Source organism: Rhinolophus hipposideros, assembly GCF_964194185.1.
Source record: "Rhinolophus hipposideros genome assembly, chromosome: 1".
NCBI classification, from domain to species: Eukaryota; Metazoa; Chordata; class Mammalia; order Chiroptera; family Rhinolophidae; genus Rhinolophus; species Rhinolophus hipposideros.
This window is the reverse complement of record NC_138047.1, coordinates 81,888,675-81,907,154: the sequence shown is the minus strand read 5'-3', so window position 1 is coordinate 81,907,154 and position 18,480 is coordinate 81,888,675. Positions and strand designations below refer to the sequence as shown.

Below are 18,480 nucleotides of genomic sequence, written 5' to 3'. Positions count from 1 at the left end.
GCCGTGCTCTGCACGTGGTCGCGGCGAAACTCAGCGGGAGGGCTCGTCTGCATCCTCGCCGGTCGCTTTTTCCGCGCCTTTTGAACTACGCGTGATGATGGGCTGAACGTCCTGTGGTTCCACTAGTTCGAGGAAGGAATGAGTGCGCGCGCGCGCGTACTTTTAAAGAAACTGTGTCATCCGATAGAAAGCCAAACCGTACTTTTATCTTTTGTGCCGGGATAGTTGATTCATTTGTCACGTAGGTTTTACGCACCGCCAGGCTGTACGCGGTCTGTACTACAAGCCTCTCACCCCTCGATACCTGACCTCAGCTTCTGCTGAAACTTCCGAAGAACGGTAGTGCCCTCCTGTTTATTAAATTTGGGTGGTCTGTTTTACACCCGAATTTTCTGAGACCTTACCTTTGTATTGGACACGGTCGACCTCCTCTGAAAGTGGGAGGGTTGGTGTTTCAGAGGGTTATTTTGATGTTGAAAGAACTTTTCAAATTTAATTATGGGAATGGTAGGAATCACAGTGTGCCTTCCACACTTAAGTATAAGCTGCTCGAGAAAGGACCTAACAGTCCTCCATAGAAAAGGAATTTGATATGTGTGTTTTCACTCAGACTTGATCAATTTACTTTAAATTCCATACATCGCACGGGTAGAATTATTCGTAGCTGTCCCGCTGTATTCTGCCTGTGTCATTTAACATCAACATTTACATTCAGTGTTTTTCTCCATTTAGCGTTCCACTATTCTCTTCAACTCACTGATGAAACCATTGGACTTTTATGGGACTTTCAAGATGACCTGGTGCCCCTTTATTTTACACGAAAGGAACTGACATTCAAAGAAATGAAGTAACTTCCCCAGCTAATCAGAGGGACAACCTAGAACTTTGTATTGTCACCGTCTTTAGTCCCTTTCTGCCCCCCCCCCTTCCTTCCTCTTCCCAAATTGTTCATCATTCCAGTCCTGTTTGTCCTCATGGTGGCATAACACTTTTGGTTTCTTTATCTTTGGACTCAGACTTTTGATCACTCTCCTTCTCTATCATTATCGCCATCCCCACCTCAGCCTTGGTTGCAGTCTCTTATCCAGCGCTGTCAATGCCTATGAATTTCTTCTAAGGTAGCTTTCTACTGTCACTACAGGCCTCCTGTTGTCACTACTATACTTTCTTCTGTTATTCCTACCCTAAGTCACCCAACATATAATCTACAAGAATTAAAAGTAGAAAAATAATAGCAGTGAACTACGACTTCTCACATTCTGAGCATCCTTGTTGCCTCAAAATAAATAATTCCAGGCTTAACTTTTCTTCCTCCCATCTGTACTGCCTGTGATGACATACCTTACTAAACCCATTTTCTTGTACCATAGCCATCACAGGACCCCAAATAACTCCCCATTTCCTTTAAAAAACAAATCTAAAGCAAACTCTCTGCACTGAGTGGGTCTTCTGTATAATTAATTGTCTTTCCTTCCTGTGTTGTATGCCTTCCCTCTGCCCCATCAGGCCAGCACCATTGCCTTGTTTCTCTTTCTCTTCTGTAGCTGAACACTTCCAACTTGGAAAAGCTCCATTTCCCATCAACTAGACCAGCCTTTTTCTATCTTTTTACACTGGAGGAGCCCTTAAAACAATGTTCATGTCTCAGAAACCCCTGCATAAAAATTTATATATTATATATATAAACAAATTAATTTATATATAAACATATAAAATTATATTTTATATACAAATGCTATATATTATACATAACGCACATATATTAACATGTATGAAAATTAACACATATGTTAACATGATCAGCAAGTTGTAGACATAATGACCCAATAATTGTCAATGCTCTCTTTTAACTGGTAAAATACATGTAACATAAACATTACCATATTAATCATTTTTAAGTGTATAGTTTATTGGTTCACATTGTGCATCTCAGTGCTCTTTTGAGTAGAGAATGATGTTTCTCTGTGAATATGTTTAGTTTTGTTCAACTTATTAGCTTAATTCTGTAGTTTTCTCCTCCTCACAAAGGATGTCAGTTCTGATGCAAATTGAGACAGAGAACTTCAGTTTTTCCTTTAATTTAGTAAAGGTTACAAATTGATTTTAGTGAGTGTTAATCGATTTATAGGCCTACATATAAATAAAAGTGTTATTTTTAAAAATTAAAATAATAAAATTTACCTATTTAGTATGAAATCTGCTTATTTTTTGCTGTGTATATTCTCAATTCTGTGTTGATCTTGAAACTGGCATACACAGATTTCATTTTATACCAAAATGCAATGATTTCTGTCTTTGTTCTTCTTAGTGCCCATTAGACAAGAAAAGTCTTACTGACACAAGAAGTTGAAAAGTACAGTAAAATGTGTATTACTTTCCTATGAGTGGCAGAATGCTCTGTCTTAGAAATGCAGAACTTGTACAAAGACAATCAGTAAATTTCATCTTACGTGTATAACCAATTAACAAAGATCTTCCTCTTCTCTCAAAAGTCAGGTGCTCAGGCTGAAAAGAAGATTCAGGAAAAAGGAGCCCTCATTCAGTCACACACTTGTGCTGAAAGAGGGGAAAAACTGTTCTGTGTTGTTCTGCAATTTCCCCAGGTGGTTTGGTTCAAACTTGACACTTGAGACTTCCTCACTTTGAAATGTAAGCAGCAGGGGAAATATTTCAAAGTTTCTTTCTGCCATATGATTTTTCCAAAGACTCAATTTCTATTTAAAACCAAGAATCTTGCCATTTGAAATTAAAATATTTTCTCCAACCCCTTCAAGATACTTATTCAACTAGTTCATGTGATGAAAAATGTCTACTAAGTAGGCAAGTCTGTAACCATTCTTGATCTTCAAAGCATTTGGCAAAATATAGCCTACTATTTTCTTGAAAGTACTCCCACAGTTCACTTTTTAGCGCAAACATCCTGTTAAGATCGAAAATCTGTACTAGTTTATCTTATTGTGTAACAAATTACCCCAACACTTAGTGGTATAAAACAATAAACATTACCTTGCATAATCTCTGTAGGTCAGAATCTCAGGAGCAGCTTAGCTTGGTGGTTCTGATTTAGGGTCGCCTGTGATTGCAGTCAACTGAATGCCCAACTGCAGATGAGGTGGCTCACTCATGTACCTAGCAAGCTATTGCTGTCTCTTTCTACGAGGACCCAGTTCTTTGCCAAATGGGCCTATTCATTCACAGAGCGCTTAAGCATTTTCATGACATGGCATCTGGCTTGCCTTAGAACAAATGATCTAAGCCATAAGATTTTCTGCATTTACATGGTCTTTGTCCAGATTTCCACATAGTTTTTAAAATATTCTTGAGTGAACTGGCCTTTGATAAGTTTAGCCATTTTTGTAGCATCATTCAGAATTTTTTTCATTTCAGCTCCCAAAATTTCTGATGCCAGCACTTTTTCTGGGAGGAGAGCAGTATGTTGTGAATACATCAAGATTTTCTTTTTTGTGAGAGTGAACCTTTTCAGGGAGCAATGCTCAAATCATGGATGGGGTATCATCAGCACAGATACCAACACACTTCCTCCAAGACATACTTTTTGTTTCTAATATGAAAACAAAACAGTAGATGTATCTTGGCCTTTATTTGGGGCAGCATTTTATTATCACAGAAAATGTTCTTGAATTTCATTAGAATTTACATATCTCACAAATGCTACCATATGACATTTATTATCGAAATATGTTGATCCATTAGTGTGGATGAAAAGTTTTTTGGTTTATTATACAAATCTTCAGCATCATGTGACATGTTATCAATTACATCAATTTATCAAGCTTTGAGAGTGAAACCTTTTTAGTTTCTTACATTATACAGTATGCTAGCATTTTACTCTCTATAAATTTACATACTAGAATTGTGAGGTTCTTATCAACTGTAGAGCGTTTTCCTTTTTAGTCAAAAAGTTCTGCTACTTAATAACTTGCTTTTTGAACCTTTTTACAGAACTGACCTTTTTTAAACAATTTTTTTTAATCTGGGATTTCAAAGACCATTTAAAATTATGTGCTCTTTCAATCTGATTTGTAGTTAAGTTTCTTCAATTTTGCTGGAGCTATTAAGTTTTGATTCTTCATTACTAACTTGATCAGAATTACTTAGGCCTAGAATTCTCTTCCATCACCCACTTTGTCTGCAAAAATTACGTTGGACTCTAAGTCATGTTTGTAAAACAGGTGCTAAAAGTAAAACAAGCAAGCTAAACAAGGAAATCACAAAAGAAAAATGAAATCTTTAAAAATACAATTCACTTTTAATCTACAAATTCCAGGTTTTGCAATATTTACATGACAAAATGACAGGGAGGCATCTGAGCATAGTGCTTACAAAGTCTTTCCTTAGAATTAAAATTTACCCCGTGATTTGGTATCGTATCAGGAAAGCGTGTTTGCTCTCAGTTGGCTGAGGGAGGCGGGGAAGGACAGATAAGAGATAGAGTTCAACAGGGAGAGGCTGATGCCCTCAATCTATCCTCCGTCCCTTGGTACAATTCAGCACGCACCGATTATCAACAGCCTCTCCTGTCTCACATCAAAAACTGAGAACAGACTCAAACAAATAAGCATATTCATGTGGAAGAATACTGCATGTAGCTGAATGACCTCTAGCAAAACTGACAGGGCTGCTTGGTCACTATTGGTCACTCCAAGTACTGACATTGCATGGAGAAGGAAACTCAAGAAAAATGTTTTCCAATCCCTTCTGGAACCCCTATTAAAATCCCTAATGACATCTGCAGACCCCAACTGAGAAATGTGCACTGCGCTACAAGCTCCTGAAGAGTGGAAACTACATCTTAACTTGTTTTGGTATCCTAAGTACTTAACACAGTGCCTGTAAAAAAACAAACAAAACTGATGCCCAGTAAGTAGTCATTGCATTTAACTCTTCTCTGTATTTTGAATTTCTACCCATCCATTAAGGTTTTGCTTGCCAACAAATAATCAACGAAGAGATTATAAAAGAGATGGGGCAAGGGTGGAGAAAGGGTGTAAATGTTTCAAATGAGGGGATCCAAGAGCTCTGAAAGTATACATCCAATTGTGTTACTGAGAAGCTAGGAACTCCAATACTTGGTAAGGAGATACTGTAAATGACGAGAAAAGGATAAAAGCCTTTACATTGAAACAAAATTTTAAAAGGATGTAGCCAAGTTGCCATTAGATTGGAAACATTAAGATGAATTCATGACTTTCTTTTTAAAAATTTTTTTATTAAAATTTCAAACCAAAAGTTGAGAGAGCAGTAAAATGAACCTCTATATACCTCTATATAATCCAGCTTCAATTACCAGCTGTTCGCAGATCTTGCCTCATTTATTCTATTATTATTATTATTATTTTATATATTTTTTTGCTAGAGTATTTTTGAAGTAAGCTCCAGATAGCATTTCTTCCGTAAATACCAGCAGAGGACTTTTTAAACATAAGCACAATACCATTATCACACCTAACAAGTGAAATAATTCCTTAGTATCAGCTTATAACAATCCATGTAGAATTTTCCCAACTTATTTCAAAATGTCTTAATAATTGGTTTTATCAAGTGAAGATCCAAACTAAGCCCATGTATTACATTTGCTTGATATGTCTCTTAACTTTTATTCTTTATCAGTTTCCCTATTTTGTGTGTCTGTGTGTGTGTGTGTGTGTGTGTGTGTTTCACAGCATTAACTTGTTAAAGAAACTGAATCTTTTGTCTTGTAGAATTTTCCATCCTCTTGCCTCTTGGTGGCATGAACCATGTTTCTCTATCCTCTGTATTTCCTGTACACTGGTAGCTAACTGGTAGTGATATCTAGAAAACTGATTATGCTCAAGTTCAATTTTTGGGTTTTTTGCAAAAATGCTTCCTATAACATCACAGCATGTCTGGTTGTTTCTCTTTTGTCAACCTTAAGATTGATCAGTGAGATCAGTGTATCACCTGCTGCATCTATTAGGGAGTTCCCTGCCAACTTTTCACCTGATGGTTTTAGCAGCTATTGATCATCAGTAGGATCCATTGGTCCACAGGGGGCTGCAAACTGGTGACATGCTAATTTCATCATGTATTCAGCAATTATTAGCTGAAATAGCCTTCCATCATTTAAAAAATATTTATTGTTATTTCAATCCCTTATTTTTATTGTTCTTTTTAATGCATAATTGTTTCATCTCTGGTTTGTGAGAATCCCTTCAAGTTGGGTCCTGTGTCTTTTAGTACCACTCACTGGCCTCTGATAGCTTTCTTGCTGTCTTACACAAGATGTCTCTATTTGACTTATACATTTGCTGCCCCCAGCCGTTTCTCCAATGCCTAGCACCCTGAATGCTTTAAGACATACGCTCCAGAGGGCAGGAGATAAGGCCTAGCACATCTTTAAAATTTTTAGGAAACCAGTGCTCAGGAACCTGACAGGACATACTTTCTAAAGTAAAAGATGAATTATTTCCTCTTGCACTTCCTTACGTAAAGAAGGAAGCACAAAACCTAGTGAGCCTTTTTGAGAATATTTCCTCTGGGGAATATTTGCTTTTGAGTGAAATATTTCACACTGAAGAACACTGCTCTGGCTGCGAGAGCAGGAAGGGGTTCTGCAGTGATCCCGCAGACCCAGGGGTGTTGGAGGTGTCAGTGGTAGACAAAACATTGCATAGTGTTCGAGGAAACTCCAATGGGAAAATTACAGTACAGATCCTAGGGTTCTGGAGCAAGGCCATGCCATCCACAGCAGAGAAACAATTGTTCACCTCTGGACCCTGGTAAATGTGGAATAACGGAACATGGACATTATGTCACCATGTGGCCAGAAATACCCATCATAAGCTGGGTCCTATCAAACCCATGAAGCATAAGGTTGAGCACACCCAGTAAAGATGTATTGTAAGATGGAAGTGTTATATCCAGAAACAAACACAAGAAGGACAAAGGGCACAAGCAAAGTGCATGAGCAAGGAGCCCAGATTTTCCCCTCCTTGCCCTGAATCCAAACTGCTGCACCCGTGCCCCTCTCTCAGCTCACACTTACGACTCCATGGGGAATCTGGTACGACCAGCTGAAAGAGGAGAGAAAAGCCTGTGTTTGGTTTACCAATGGGTTGGCTCAGTATGTTGACACAAGCTGAAAACAGACAGCAGCTCATTGCAACCACACTTAGGAATGGTTTTGAAAGACGTGGTGAAGGAAAGTTCTCCCAATGGGAAGAGCTTCAGTAGTACACCTGGCCATCCATTTGTGTGCAAAAATGAATGGTGCAACGTTAGACTATACATGAAATCACAGGCAATAGTGATTGCCTGACCATCTTTTGTCCTAGAATAAAAAATATTCAAAGATTAAGATCAAGAAGGTCTGGGGTAGAAACATGTGGATGTACATATAGGAGTGGGAATGAAGTATAAAAATCTTTGTTTCACATGTTCACACCTACCAGAGACTATCCGCCAAAGAAAAGGCACTAAATAACCAACAAAATGACTCAGCCAGGTGATATCAGCCAGTCTCAGTCACCAACCACCCCGGTGCTAGCCCACTGGGCACAAGAACAAAGTGGCCATGGAAAAGAGATGGAGGCTACCCATGAGGCCAGCATGGACCCCTAAGGTTTATTTAGCTACTGTCATCAATAAATGTTCAATCTGCCAGCAACAGAAACCCGTGCAGAGCCCCCAAGATGGCATAATTCACCAAAGATACCAACTAGCCATTTGGTGATAAATTGACACAGTCTGTCCTTTCAATCTTAAAAGAGCCAGTGGTATGTTCTTACAGGAATAGACTTATACCCTAGGTTCTGGCTGCAAGGCCTCAGCTAAGATCATGATCCAAAGGATCACAGAGTATTTCATCTTCCAACAAGGGATTGCATATAACACCCTGTCAGACAAAGGGAGCCACTTTACAGCAAAGGAGATGTGAGAGTGTGCCTATGACCCTGCAATTCACTGGTCATCACATATTGTACCACACAGAACCTGCAGCTTTGTGGAGCACTGGAGCGCCCGCTGAAGGCAGAGCTGAGGTGCACTTAAAGGCAATACTCTGTGAAGACTGGGTGCTACACTCTAGGAAGTAGTATATGCCTCAAATCAAAGACTTTCATGTAGCATTGTATCCCCAAGAGAGGAGAGACACAGGTCTGGGAGTCAAGGAATAGAATCAGGAACGACCACATTTACCATCACTCCCAATGACTAATTGGGGGCTTTTTGCTTTCTGTCCCCACAACTGTGGATTCTGCACGGTTAGAGGTCTTATTTCCCACAGGAAGCATACTTTTGCCCAGGGGCACAGCAAGACTCACACTGAATTATAAGCTAAGCCTTCTACCTATTGCACTTTGGGCTCCTGGTGTCTAGAGACGAGCAGAAAACATGAGGAGTCGCCATCTTGACAGGGTTAACTGACCCTGATCATTCAGAAGAGGTAGGGCTGCTCTTATACACTATGTATGGAACCATATGAGCTGGTTGGGTTCCTCTTGTGACAGCAACTAGAAAAAAATGGTAACCAGGGGCTCAGACCACTCCTGGAAGAGGTTATAGGTCATGCTATCAGGTAAACCCCTGAGGCTGGCAGAGGTGGAAGTTCAGGGTAAAAGCAATCTAGTATGGATAGGAAGAAGGCAGAGGATGAGTATCAACTGCAGCCCCAAGATCAATGACGAGGGCAGAGGCTGTAGTTTTCCCATCACCTCCTTCGTCTAAATATTCCCTCAGGAAAAACCCCCACTACAATTTTGCGTTAGCCACTCTTGCACCATCCATAGATCTAAAAGGTACAGATGGTGGGCTCTGGAAAACAGGGAGGTGAATTTCCCAGATTCATCCCTTCAAGGGAGGTTTTGTTGCCCAGCTGTGAAGAGTGGGTTCAGCAGACACTTCCTTCTGACAGAAAGGAATCATCCGTTCCTTCCTGGTCTGCGTTAGCTACAGAAAACTGCCTGACCGAAGGATGTGTCATTCCTGGGCAACCCCCACCAGGTGACTGAGCAAGGCAGGGTTTAGTGGTCCACTCATTTCTGCCTGACCCAGTGGTACTGTGACAGGGCACACTCACTCCAGCGCTCCCCATGAGCTGGCCAGCGCTTTGGCCAACTGCACTGCAGTCCAGCTTCTCCCTTCCTTTCACAGGACTTGACTCCTAATTAGTATCTTGCACCAAAACTGTGTCACGTCTGCTTCAGAAGAACCCAAACTGTGACAGCATTTTTGCTGTCACAAATTTATTTTATAAATAAAAATGAATCCTGCACTATGGTTGGTGCTAGAGCAAGAATATTTTATTTTGGGAAGTTTTCTTGCACTCAGAGAATATAATTTGATCCCAGCACAGACAATGCTTGGCAAAGGAACTGTTTTCTTGAGGATCGTTAATGTATTCAGCATAGCCTTCAATCTGATGTACCTCTTGCCACTGTCTAGTCTTCGACCATAAGGGAAAATGTTATCATTTTATTTGACCAAAAACATAAAAAATTTTCTTCCAGTGTAGTTTCTGTCTTCCCTGGAAAACAGAATGGAGACATTTTCAGTACTAAGGTGGGGAAAATCAGTTTCCGCTGGTGGAAGCACAGTCCCTATTGGTTGCCTCCCTCAGCCATTTACTGGGAAGGCTTTCTTTGGTTTCAGTTACGGTAAACTCTTTGGATTGAACCCAAATTCTCCACAAGTGCAAAAGTACAAAGCTCCTTTGTACTTAGGTTCGCTCTTTTTAAATATTTTTTCAGAGGTTAAACATTAAATTTCAAAAGAAAATCTTGGCTGAAGAGTCCACAGTAGAGACTGCAGACCCTGAATGTCTCCAACATGAAGCTCTTTCATGTTATTCTGTTCCTTTTGTGCTTCTACTTAAGTTTTTGCAAGGTAAGTAATTCAATATTTATGCAAACTATTTTAAGTAAACATTTTAAATATTATAAAAATATACTTTAAATCTTGAGATACTATTTTGATTTAAAGATTACAAAGTTCAATTACCAACAGTGGGAGTATATAGTCAGTACCAAAGTGTTTGTTACTATCTTGATAAAAGAGCTTTAAGAGGTTGCTTTTTTGTATGCTCTTATCTATGCATAGAAATTAAACTGAAGGAGGATTTCAGTAATATAGATCTGTAATTTGCAGTAATCATATTAAATCTATAAACATTTACCAAGCTCCTTCTGTGTGCAAAGTATAGTGCTGAGCAAATGGCAAGACTGATCTCTTCCTTCAGTAATCTTTTCATACAGTTGTAGCAAGATGATATAAATATGCCAATGAGGAAACAATAAGCAAGATTTAAATAACAGTTGATAACACAAGAGAAGGAACTGTTAAAAGACAGAAGACAGTATATATTTAATTGCCAAAAAGTGGTGCAAATATCATGTGCACGGGACTTTAATGAGAGGAAAAAAATCCCTTCCTGCTAGGTAGTCATGAAGAGTTTACGGACCAAATGGGATTTGAGCTAGATCCATAATTCTGGATTAGATTTGGTCAGTGGAGAAAAAGAGGATGTGAGGACCAGCCTTTCCAGCCTGGAGAAGCAGCAAGTGCTATGGCAGCAAGATAGCAAATTAGGCTTCTCCAGATGAATAAATCCATTTACTCAGAATGGAGACTTGTGGGCAACTCGGGGAGTTAAATCTGAAATGACAGATTGTAGCCAGGTTGGAATGTCATCTATTAAGGTTACAAATGTTTAAGACATTTCAGGTATTTATTGACGATTGCCTACTTTTGTGATCAAAGCATTTTTAAACAGGATTCCAAAAACTATTTTGTCTTAATGCCAGTTTGTAGAAGCAAATGTTTAAAGAAAACTACTTAAGAATTCAGAATTATGTACTTTAAGTTTCTTGTAACTTCTAAAATATATGCAATGTTTATAATAGAGAACAAATGGAAATAAACTAAATTCTCATTAATAAGAAATTGATTAAATTATTGAGCATCCATGAATGAACTATCATGCACCCATTAAAATGATGCATTCTACAGTTAGTGAAAAAAGACCTTACTAAAATCTTATTTTTGTTAAAGAAAAAATACATACACACATGTATGTGTTTGTGTGTATGTATGTACACACACACACAAATACACACATAAAACTGCTTATATAAATGACAATTTAAAAGTTCTTGGAGGGTATATATCAATAGTTAACAGTTGGTATCTCTAGGTGATGGGATTACTGATGATTTCTGTTTTCTGTTTTATAGATTTATGAATTTTCAGAATTCAGGAAATGTTTTATTCATTCTTCATTTTTCTTTTTTAAATACCAAATAAATGTGTGTTACTTTATAAAAAGAAGAAACTGTTTTTTGGGGGGAAAAAGACATTTCAGCCACATTTTCAATTGCTGGAACAAAAACAGAATGAAAAACAAAATTGGAAATAGTAGTTTTCACTTATGGAAAGAAAAAGAGCCTCTTTCTTTTACTGAACAATCATCCAACAATACAGTTATCTTCATTCCTTTAACAAACAGCATTTTGAGAGGAGTTAATATCACATTTGTGAAAATTTCTTAAAATATTAGTTTATAAAAGAAAATGGAATCTGACAAATAACCATTTTTAAATGGAGGTTACCATAGAAACAACATAAATGTGTTCAGAGAAATTTAAAATGTATCTACATTTTCAAAATGAAATAAAATATATATAGCTGAGAGAAATTTTTGTTAATTTGAAAGTTGGGAGCAGATTTCTTTCTAAGGAATAAAAAGCCCCACTCATTTTTTACATAAAAATATTTTAATGCGCTGATTTGGACATGGATTATGTTAATGACAGGGGTGGCTGGCAGTGGGACAGATTTAAGTTGTTCTGAATGATGAAATGAGAATTCCGGTTTTGCTGAACCTGCCCAGGAAAAATAGGTAAGGGGACTCAGGAAAGAAAACTCCAGAGCACTGAGGGAGTGGCTGCTGTGTTAATAACCAAGGGATGTTAAAGGAGAGGGAAGCCAAATGTTTCAGTCTGTATAGTTGTCTACTATGATGGTATGGTGCTGTGACATAATCCCTCACCGAAAGTTAAATTTTTATTTTACCCTGGAAGTTTATTACAAACTTAAGTTCAGGTGCATAGTATTTTGGAGAGAAAGAACTAGGGAGAAGTTCAGTAGAGTGACAAGATGCTGGGAAGAGGATATGCTCAGGAGGCAACCTGCAATGCAGAATGAGGTCAGGAAAAATGGCACAGAGGGCAAATGCAAACCATTTGTACCTCCACAAAGAGACAGAAATATCAAGCAGACTGTCAGAACTAACTTAGTCTGAACTCCGATTATCACTCAAAGGCCTACAGTACCCAAGTGAACTCTGAATGAAAGAAAAGGCAACTTTAAAATGGTAGGAAAGCTTTGTGGCATTTCTACTTGTCCTCACTCCACCTTGTCCTCAGCTCCGGGGCAGTCTTGAAGCTGGAGGTCCGTATCGCAGTGTGGAACTCTAGTCTCTAGCTCTAGAAAGAGCAGAGCAGACTTTAAAAATAATTCTCTATTCTAACCTGCCTGGGGGCTGCTTGAAAGCCTGACACAATGTACTTGTCTTTGTTTTACCAAACTCAGAGTGGAAACGCACCAGGCGTTCCTCAAAAGCATTGTAAAGCAAACAACGACAGCGCCTGAGACAAAAGATTATAGTTGAGGCACACAATAGAGTGCCAAAGTTTGAGAGGAAACGCTAGGGAGAGAGTATCTATGGGAAATTGGGGCATTCCAAAGCCCTTGTGTATACTCAGGAATTTAGAAAGCAACTACAATAGTATTTGGAGACTTTAATCCCCCACTCTCCATAATAGAAAATCTAGACAGAAGATCAGTAAGAAAATAGAAGACTATGCCTTCTGGTAACCACTAAATTATTGTCTGTGTCTATGAGTTTTTCTTTCTCATTTGTTTGTCTTGTTCCTTTGTTGTTTTTGGTTTATATGCCACATATCAGTGAAATCATAGGGTTCTCTGCTTTTTCTGTCTGACTTATTTCACTTAGCATTATACTCTCAAGATCCATCCATGTTGTCACAAATGCTCCTATATCATCTTTCCTTAATGCCGAATAGTATTCCATTGTGTATATATACCACAACTTCTTTATCCATTCACGTATCGAAGGACATTTTGGTTGTTTCCATGTCTTGGCCACCGTAAACAAAGCTGCAATGAACATTGGAGTACACGTGTCTTTATAAAGAAATGTTTTCAGATTTTTTGGGTAAGGGGATGGGGGGTGGGTGATGAGGGTAAAGGGGATCAAATATATGGTGATGGAAGGAGAATTGACTCTGGGTGGTGAACACACAATGGGATTTATAGATGATGTAATACAGAATTGTACACCTGAAATCTATGTAAATTTACTAACAATTGTCACCCCAATAAATTTAATAAAATTAAAAAAAAGAAAAAAGGGAAAAAAAAGAAAATATAAGACTGTGGCAGCACTATCAGCCAACCTGATCTAACAACTAGACATATACAGAGCACTCCACCCAACAACACCAGAATGCATACTTTTCACAAGTTCACATGGAACATTCTCCAGGATATACCATAAGTTAGGTCGCAAAACATGTCTCAATAAATTTTTTAAATATTGAAATCATATGAAGTAGTTTTTCTAAAGACAATGGAATAAAGCTAGAAATTAGTAACGGAAAGAAAACTGGAAAGTTCACAAATATGTGGAAATTAAACAACATACTCTGAAGCAACCAATAGTCATAAAAATCACAAAGGAAATTAGAAAATACTTAGAAATGAATGAAAACAAAAATACAACATACCAAAGCATATGGGATTTGGCAAAATCAGTGATTAGAGGGAAATCCGTAAATCCAGTAAATGCTTACAATTAAAAAAATAAAGATCTCAAATCAATAACCTACCTTTATACTTCAAAGAACTAGAAAAAGAAGAAAGATCAAACTACATCCGAAACTAGGAGAAGGAAAAAAATAATAAAGATTAGATTGGAAATCGGAAAAATAAAGAATGGCAAGATAATAGAATCAGTTAACCCAAAAATTGGTTCTTTGATAACATCAGCAAAATTGGCAAATTTAACTAGACAAAGAAAAAAAAGAGAAGTTGCAAATAAATAAAAATCAGAAAGTGAAGACATTACTACTGACCTTACAGAAATCAAAAGAATGATAAGAGAATGATATGAACAATTAGATGCCAACAAATTACATAACCTAGATGAATGGACAAATTCCTAGAAATATACAAATTACCAAAACTAACTCAAGAAGAAACAGGAAATCTGAACAGATATATAAGAAGAGATTAAATCAGTAATAAAAAATACATCATCAAAGAAATGTACAGAACCAGTTGTCTTCACTGGTGAATTCCACCAAACATTTAAAGAATTAACACCAACCCTTCTCAAACTCTTCCAAAAAACAAAAAGGAGGAATATTTTCTAACTCATTATATGAAGCCAATGACATTACTCTGGCATCAAAGTCAGAGAGAGGTACCACAAGAAAGGGTACAAAGCAGAGATAAAGGCTACCTCCCACCCCCATCAAAAATGCCTAGAGATCTACAGTATTCTTCATTCTTTTGTGTACATCCAGATTTCCATCTAGGATAATTTTTCTTTTGTTTTATAACTTTTTTGTAACATTAATTTTAGTGCAAATATGATGGCAATTAATTCTCTCAGCTTATGTATGTCTAAAAAAATTATTTTGCCTCAATTTTTTTGAAAATTTTTCTGGGTATAGAACTATAAGTTGGCAGGGAACCCCCCACTGCCAGTATTTTTAACATTTTTAAAATGTTGTTCCACTGTCATCTCACTTGCATTATTGATGAGATCTCTGCTGTCACCTTTACCTTTGTTCCTTTGCACATAATGTCTTTTTTCTTTGACTGTTTTAAAGATTTTCTCTTTATCACTGGTATTTGAGTAATTTGAATATGACACGCCTTGGTGGAATTTCCTTCATGTTTCTTCTGCTTGGGATTCATTCATTTTCTTAGATCTGTGGATTTATAGCTTTCATCAAATTTGGAAATTTTTCACCCATTATTTCTTCAAATATGATTTTTGTTTCCATCTCACTCTCCTTTCCTTTGGGACTTCATTACACACGTACTATTCCACTTGAACTTGACCCACAGTTCACTCATACTCTTTGTTTTGTTTTTATTCTGTTACTTCCATACTTCATTCTGGATAGTTTCTATTGACAAATCTTTAGGTTTGCTCATTTTTCTTCTGCACTGTCCTATTAGCTCCATCCAGTATATTTTTTATTTATTTACTTCCAGATACCGTACTTTTTATCCCTAAAAGTTCAAGTGGCTCTTATATATTTTATATCGCTCTACTTAATCTTTTGAATGTATGGAATGCAGTTATAATAAATACTTTAATATCCTCACCTATTAATTCTAACATCTGTATTAGAATTCTCAGTAAATTTCAATTGATCTTTCTTCTCATTATGGGTCATATTTTCCTGTACCTTTGCATGCCTAGTACTTTTTATTAGATGACAGATATTTTGAATTTAACCTGTTAGATGCTGGGTATTTTTGTATTCCTATAAATATCCTTGAGCTTTATTTTGAGATGCAATTAAGTTACTTCAAAACAGTTTGATCCTTTCAGGTCTTGCATTTAAGGATTCTTAGGTAAGACCAGAGTGCTCAGTCTAGGGCTAATTAATTATTCCACACTACTGAGGCAAGATCCTTCTGTGTACTCCAGCCTATGCCCCATGAATCATGAAATTCCAGTCTGAGTAGGAACAAGCACTATTCATGGCCCTGTTTGAGCATGGGCCCTATTTGGTAGACTTCTTTTGGGTGGTTCTTTCCCAGTCCCTGGTAGTTTCTTCATACGCAGGTGCTGGTAAATACCCAGCTGAATGCTCAAAGGGGATCTTTTGCAGAGCTCTAAAGTTCTCTCTCTATGCCACTCACTTTTTCCCAGTACTTTAGTCTGTGAACTATAGTTGCTTTGGTCAACCCAGACTCTCAGTCCTGTTTCCTTAACTCTAGAATGCCAAGTTCTCCCTCTTTGCTTGGAAACTCCCCCAAGGCAATCAAATGGAACAATTGTAGGGCTCACTTCATTTGTTCCTCATTCCCAGGGATCACTATCCTTTGTCACCTAACATCCAGTGTCTTGATAATCATTGTTTTCTATATTTCACCCATTCTTGATTACATTAGGCTGAAGGATAAATCTGGTCCCTCTTACTCTATCTGGACTGAAAACGGAATTCCCATTTAATTTGATTTTAATTTAAATACACACATTTGATTAGTGGCCATCCCCTGAGATATACAGTTAACAATTGCTGGGGTAGCTGTAGTTGATTTTTAAAAATACAAATGTAAACTTGCAATGGGCACTTTAAAAAAATGTATTCTTTAATAGACATTGTATTATAAACGTAAGTTAATTTAGTGAACTTCCAGGTCGGCCCTGATATAGGCAGCCTCATGTACATTATGTGTTGGAATTATTTAAACTCACATGAGGTACAGTTCCTGTCTTCAAACTCTGTGTTATTACATTTTCCTGAATTTAAATAGACTCAAAATAAACAATGTTGTCACAGTGAATTGTAAGGATGAAAAAACAAAAATCAAGTTTTTCAGTTCTGTCATTTGGAATTTTTGTTTTCAAAATATAAAATAGTAAATGGCAGACTGAAAGGTGTAATATTTTTGTTTGTTAAATGCAAACAGTAGTTCACACAGGCAGTATTTTACCAAATTTGAATAATATCTTTAAAATAAAGTTTCTTCCTTTTTATTAATGTATTTGATTGTTGTTAAACTATAATATTATTATTCATTACTGCACAGAGCTACACATGGGTATAATTTTTTTCCTTTTTCATTAAGTACATTAATGTAATTTTAAAATATTTATTTATTTATTTTATCCTTATTTGCACTGCACTATGTATTTTACTTTTTACAGTTTTATTTGTTAGAGGGCATGATTATATATATATATATATATATATATATATATATATATATATATATATATATATATATATACATAGTAGTCTCCCCTTATCTGTGGAAGATATGCTCCAAGAACCCCAGTGGATGTATGAAATGACAGATTGTACTGAACCCTATATATACTATGTTTTTTTTCCTATGCATACATACTTATGATAGAGTTTAATTTATAAATTAGGCACAGTAAGTATTGATTACCAACAATAGTAAATAATAAAATAGAACAATTATAACATTATACTATAATAAAAATTATGTGAATGGCTTTGGTCCATTATTTGGTCCATTATTAAGTAAAAAAGCATTACTTGAAGCCCAATACCATGGACAGTTGAGTGACTAATGGGCAGGTAGCATATACAGTGTGGATATGCTGGACAAAGGTTGATCCACATCTTAAGCAAGACTGAGTGGGACAGCACAAGATTTTATCGCACTACTCAGAACAGCATGCAATTTAAAACTTATGAATTGTTCATTTCTGGAATTTTCCATTTAATATTTTGGGACCTCAGTTGACCGTGGGTAACTGAAACCATGGAAGGCGAAACTGTAGATAAGGGGGGAGTGCTGTATATGAGTTCCAATAAAAGAAAATGTTTACTGTGTACATTTTTTTCTGCATAACTTATTATTCATTTCTTTCTAGATTTTTACTGAAAATAATTTTGTTGTATAAGGGAGTGTTTAAAAAGTATCTGCTCTATGTGACAAATATAGTAGGCTTGCCATTAGTCAATAGACAGCATTTTTGCAACTCATATTCCATGCAAAGTGCTTTTTTTAACATAGAGTTTCTATTTAAAAAAAAAAAGAAAAATATCCAGTATACATCAGCAAAAAATAAGGTTATTATGAATAGAAATAAATAAAAATCTCTCTTAAGTTTAAGCATATTGAAAAATGTTCAACCTCACTCACTGGGGAAAAAATGCAAATAAAACTATACTCTTATAACACTTTTATATATCGAATTTGCAAAGATAAAAAAATTTAATAAGGTATATGTTCTATGGTCAAGAGTATGGAAAACAGGCACTGTCATACATTGATGATCAGAATGCAAATTAAAACAACCTTGATAGAGAGAAATTAGGCAATGTCTTTCAAAAATTAAAACTATTCATTCCTTTAATTCAGCAGTTTCACTCCTACGTAAGTACTGACAGATATATTTAGCATATGTGGGAAATGATTCGTGTTATATAAAGAGGTTAATTTGAATGTTGTTCATAATAACAAAACATTGGAAACAATACAAATGCCCTTACAGGGGCTAGTTACAGGGCTACTGGCTGCAAATTGCACTAGTGTTGGGGGGCAGAGGGTAAAATAAGGGTTCACATATACAATGATGGAAAGACTTTCAAAGAACTATTGACTAGTTGGCTCTGAGGTAGAGCCTGGGTGGGTTGAATGGATAAAGGGATGAGGATACGTAATTTTTACAGGCATCCTTTTGAACCTGTTTATAAC

At 36.7% G+C, this 18,480-nt stretch overlaps 1 protein-coding gene across 4 annotated transcripts in view; it reads left to right on the top strand.

Annotated features, from left to right (window-relative positions):
• Positions 1 to 9,627: 9,627 nt before the first annotated feature.
• CFI (complement factor I) overlaps positions 9,628 to 18,480 on the top strand; it is a 45,962-nt gene continuing 37,109 nt past the window's right edge. For 2 of the 4 annotated variants that reach the window (XM_081027890.1, XM_081027889.1), the window contains exon 1: positions 9,628 to 9,864. In XM_081027890.1, coding sequence (XP_080884016.1) covers positions 9,808 to 9,864 — 57 coding nt within the window. In that variant the 5' untranslated portion in view covers positions 9,628 to 9,807. The remainder of the gene's footprint in view (positions 9,865 to 18,480) is intronic. The other 2 variants (XM_081027888.1, XM_081027887.1) reach the window with 1 other exon arrangement.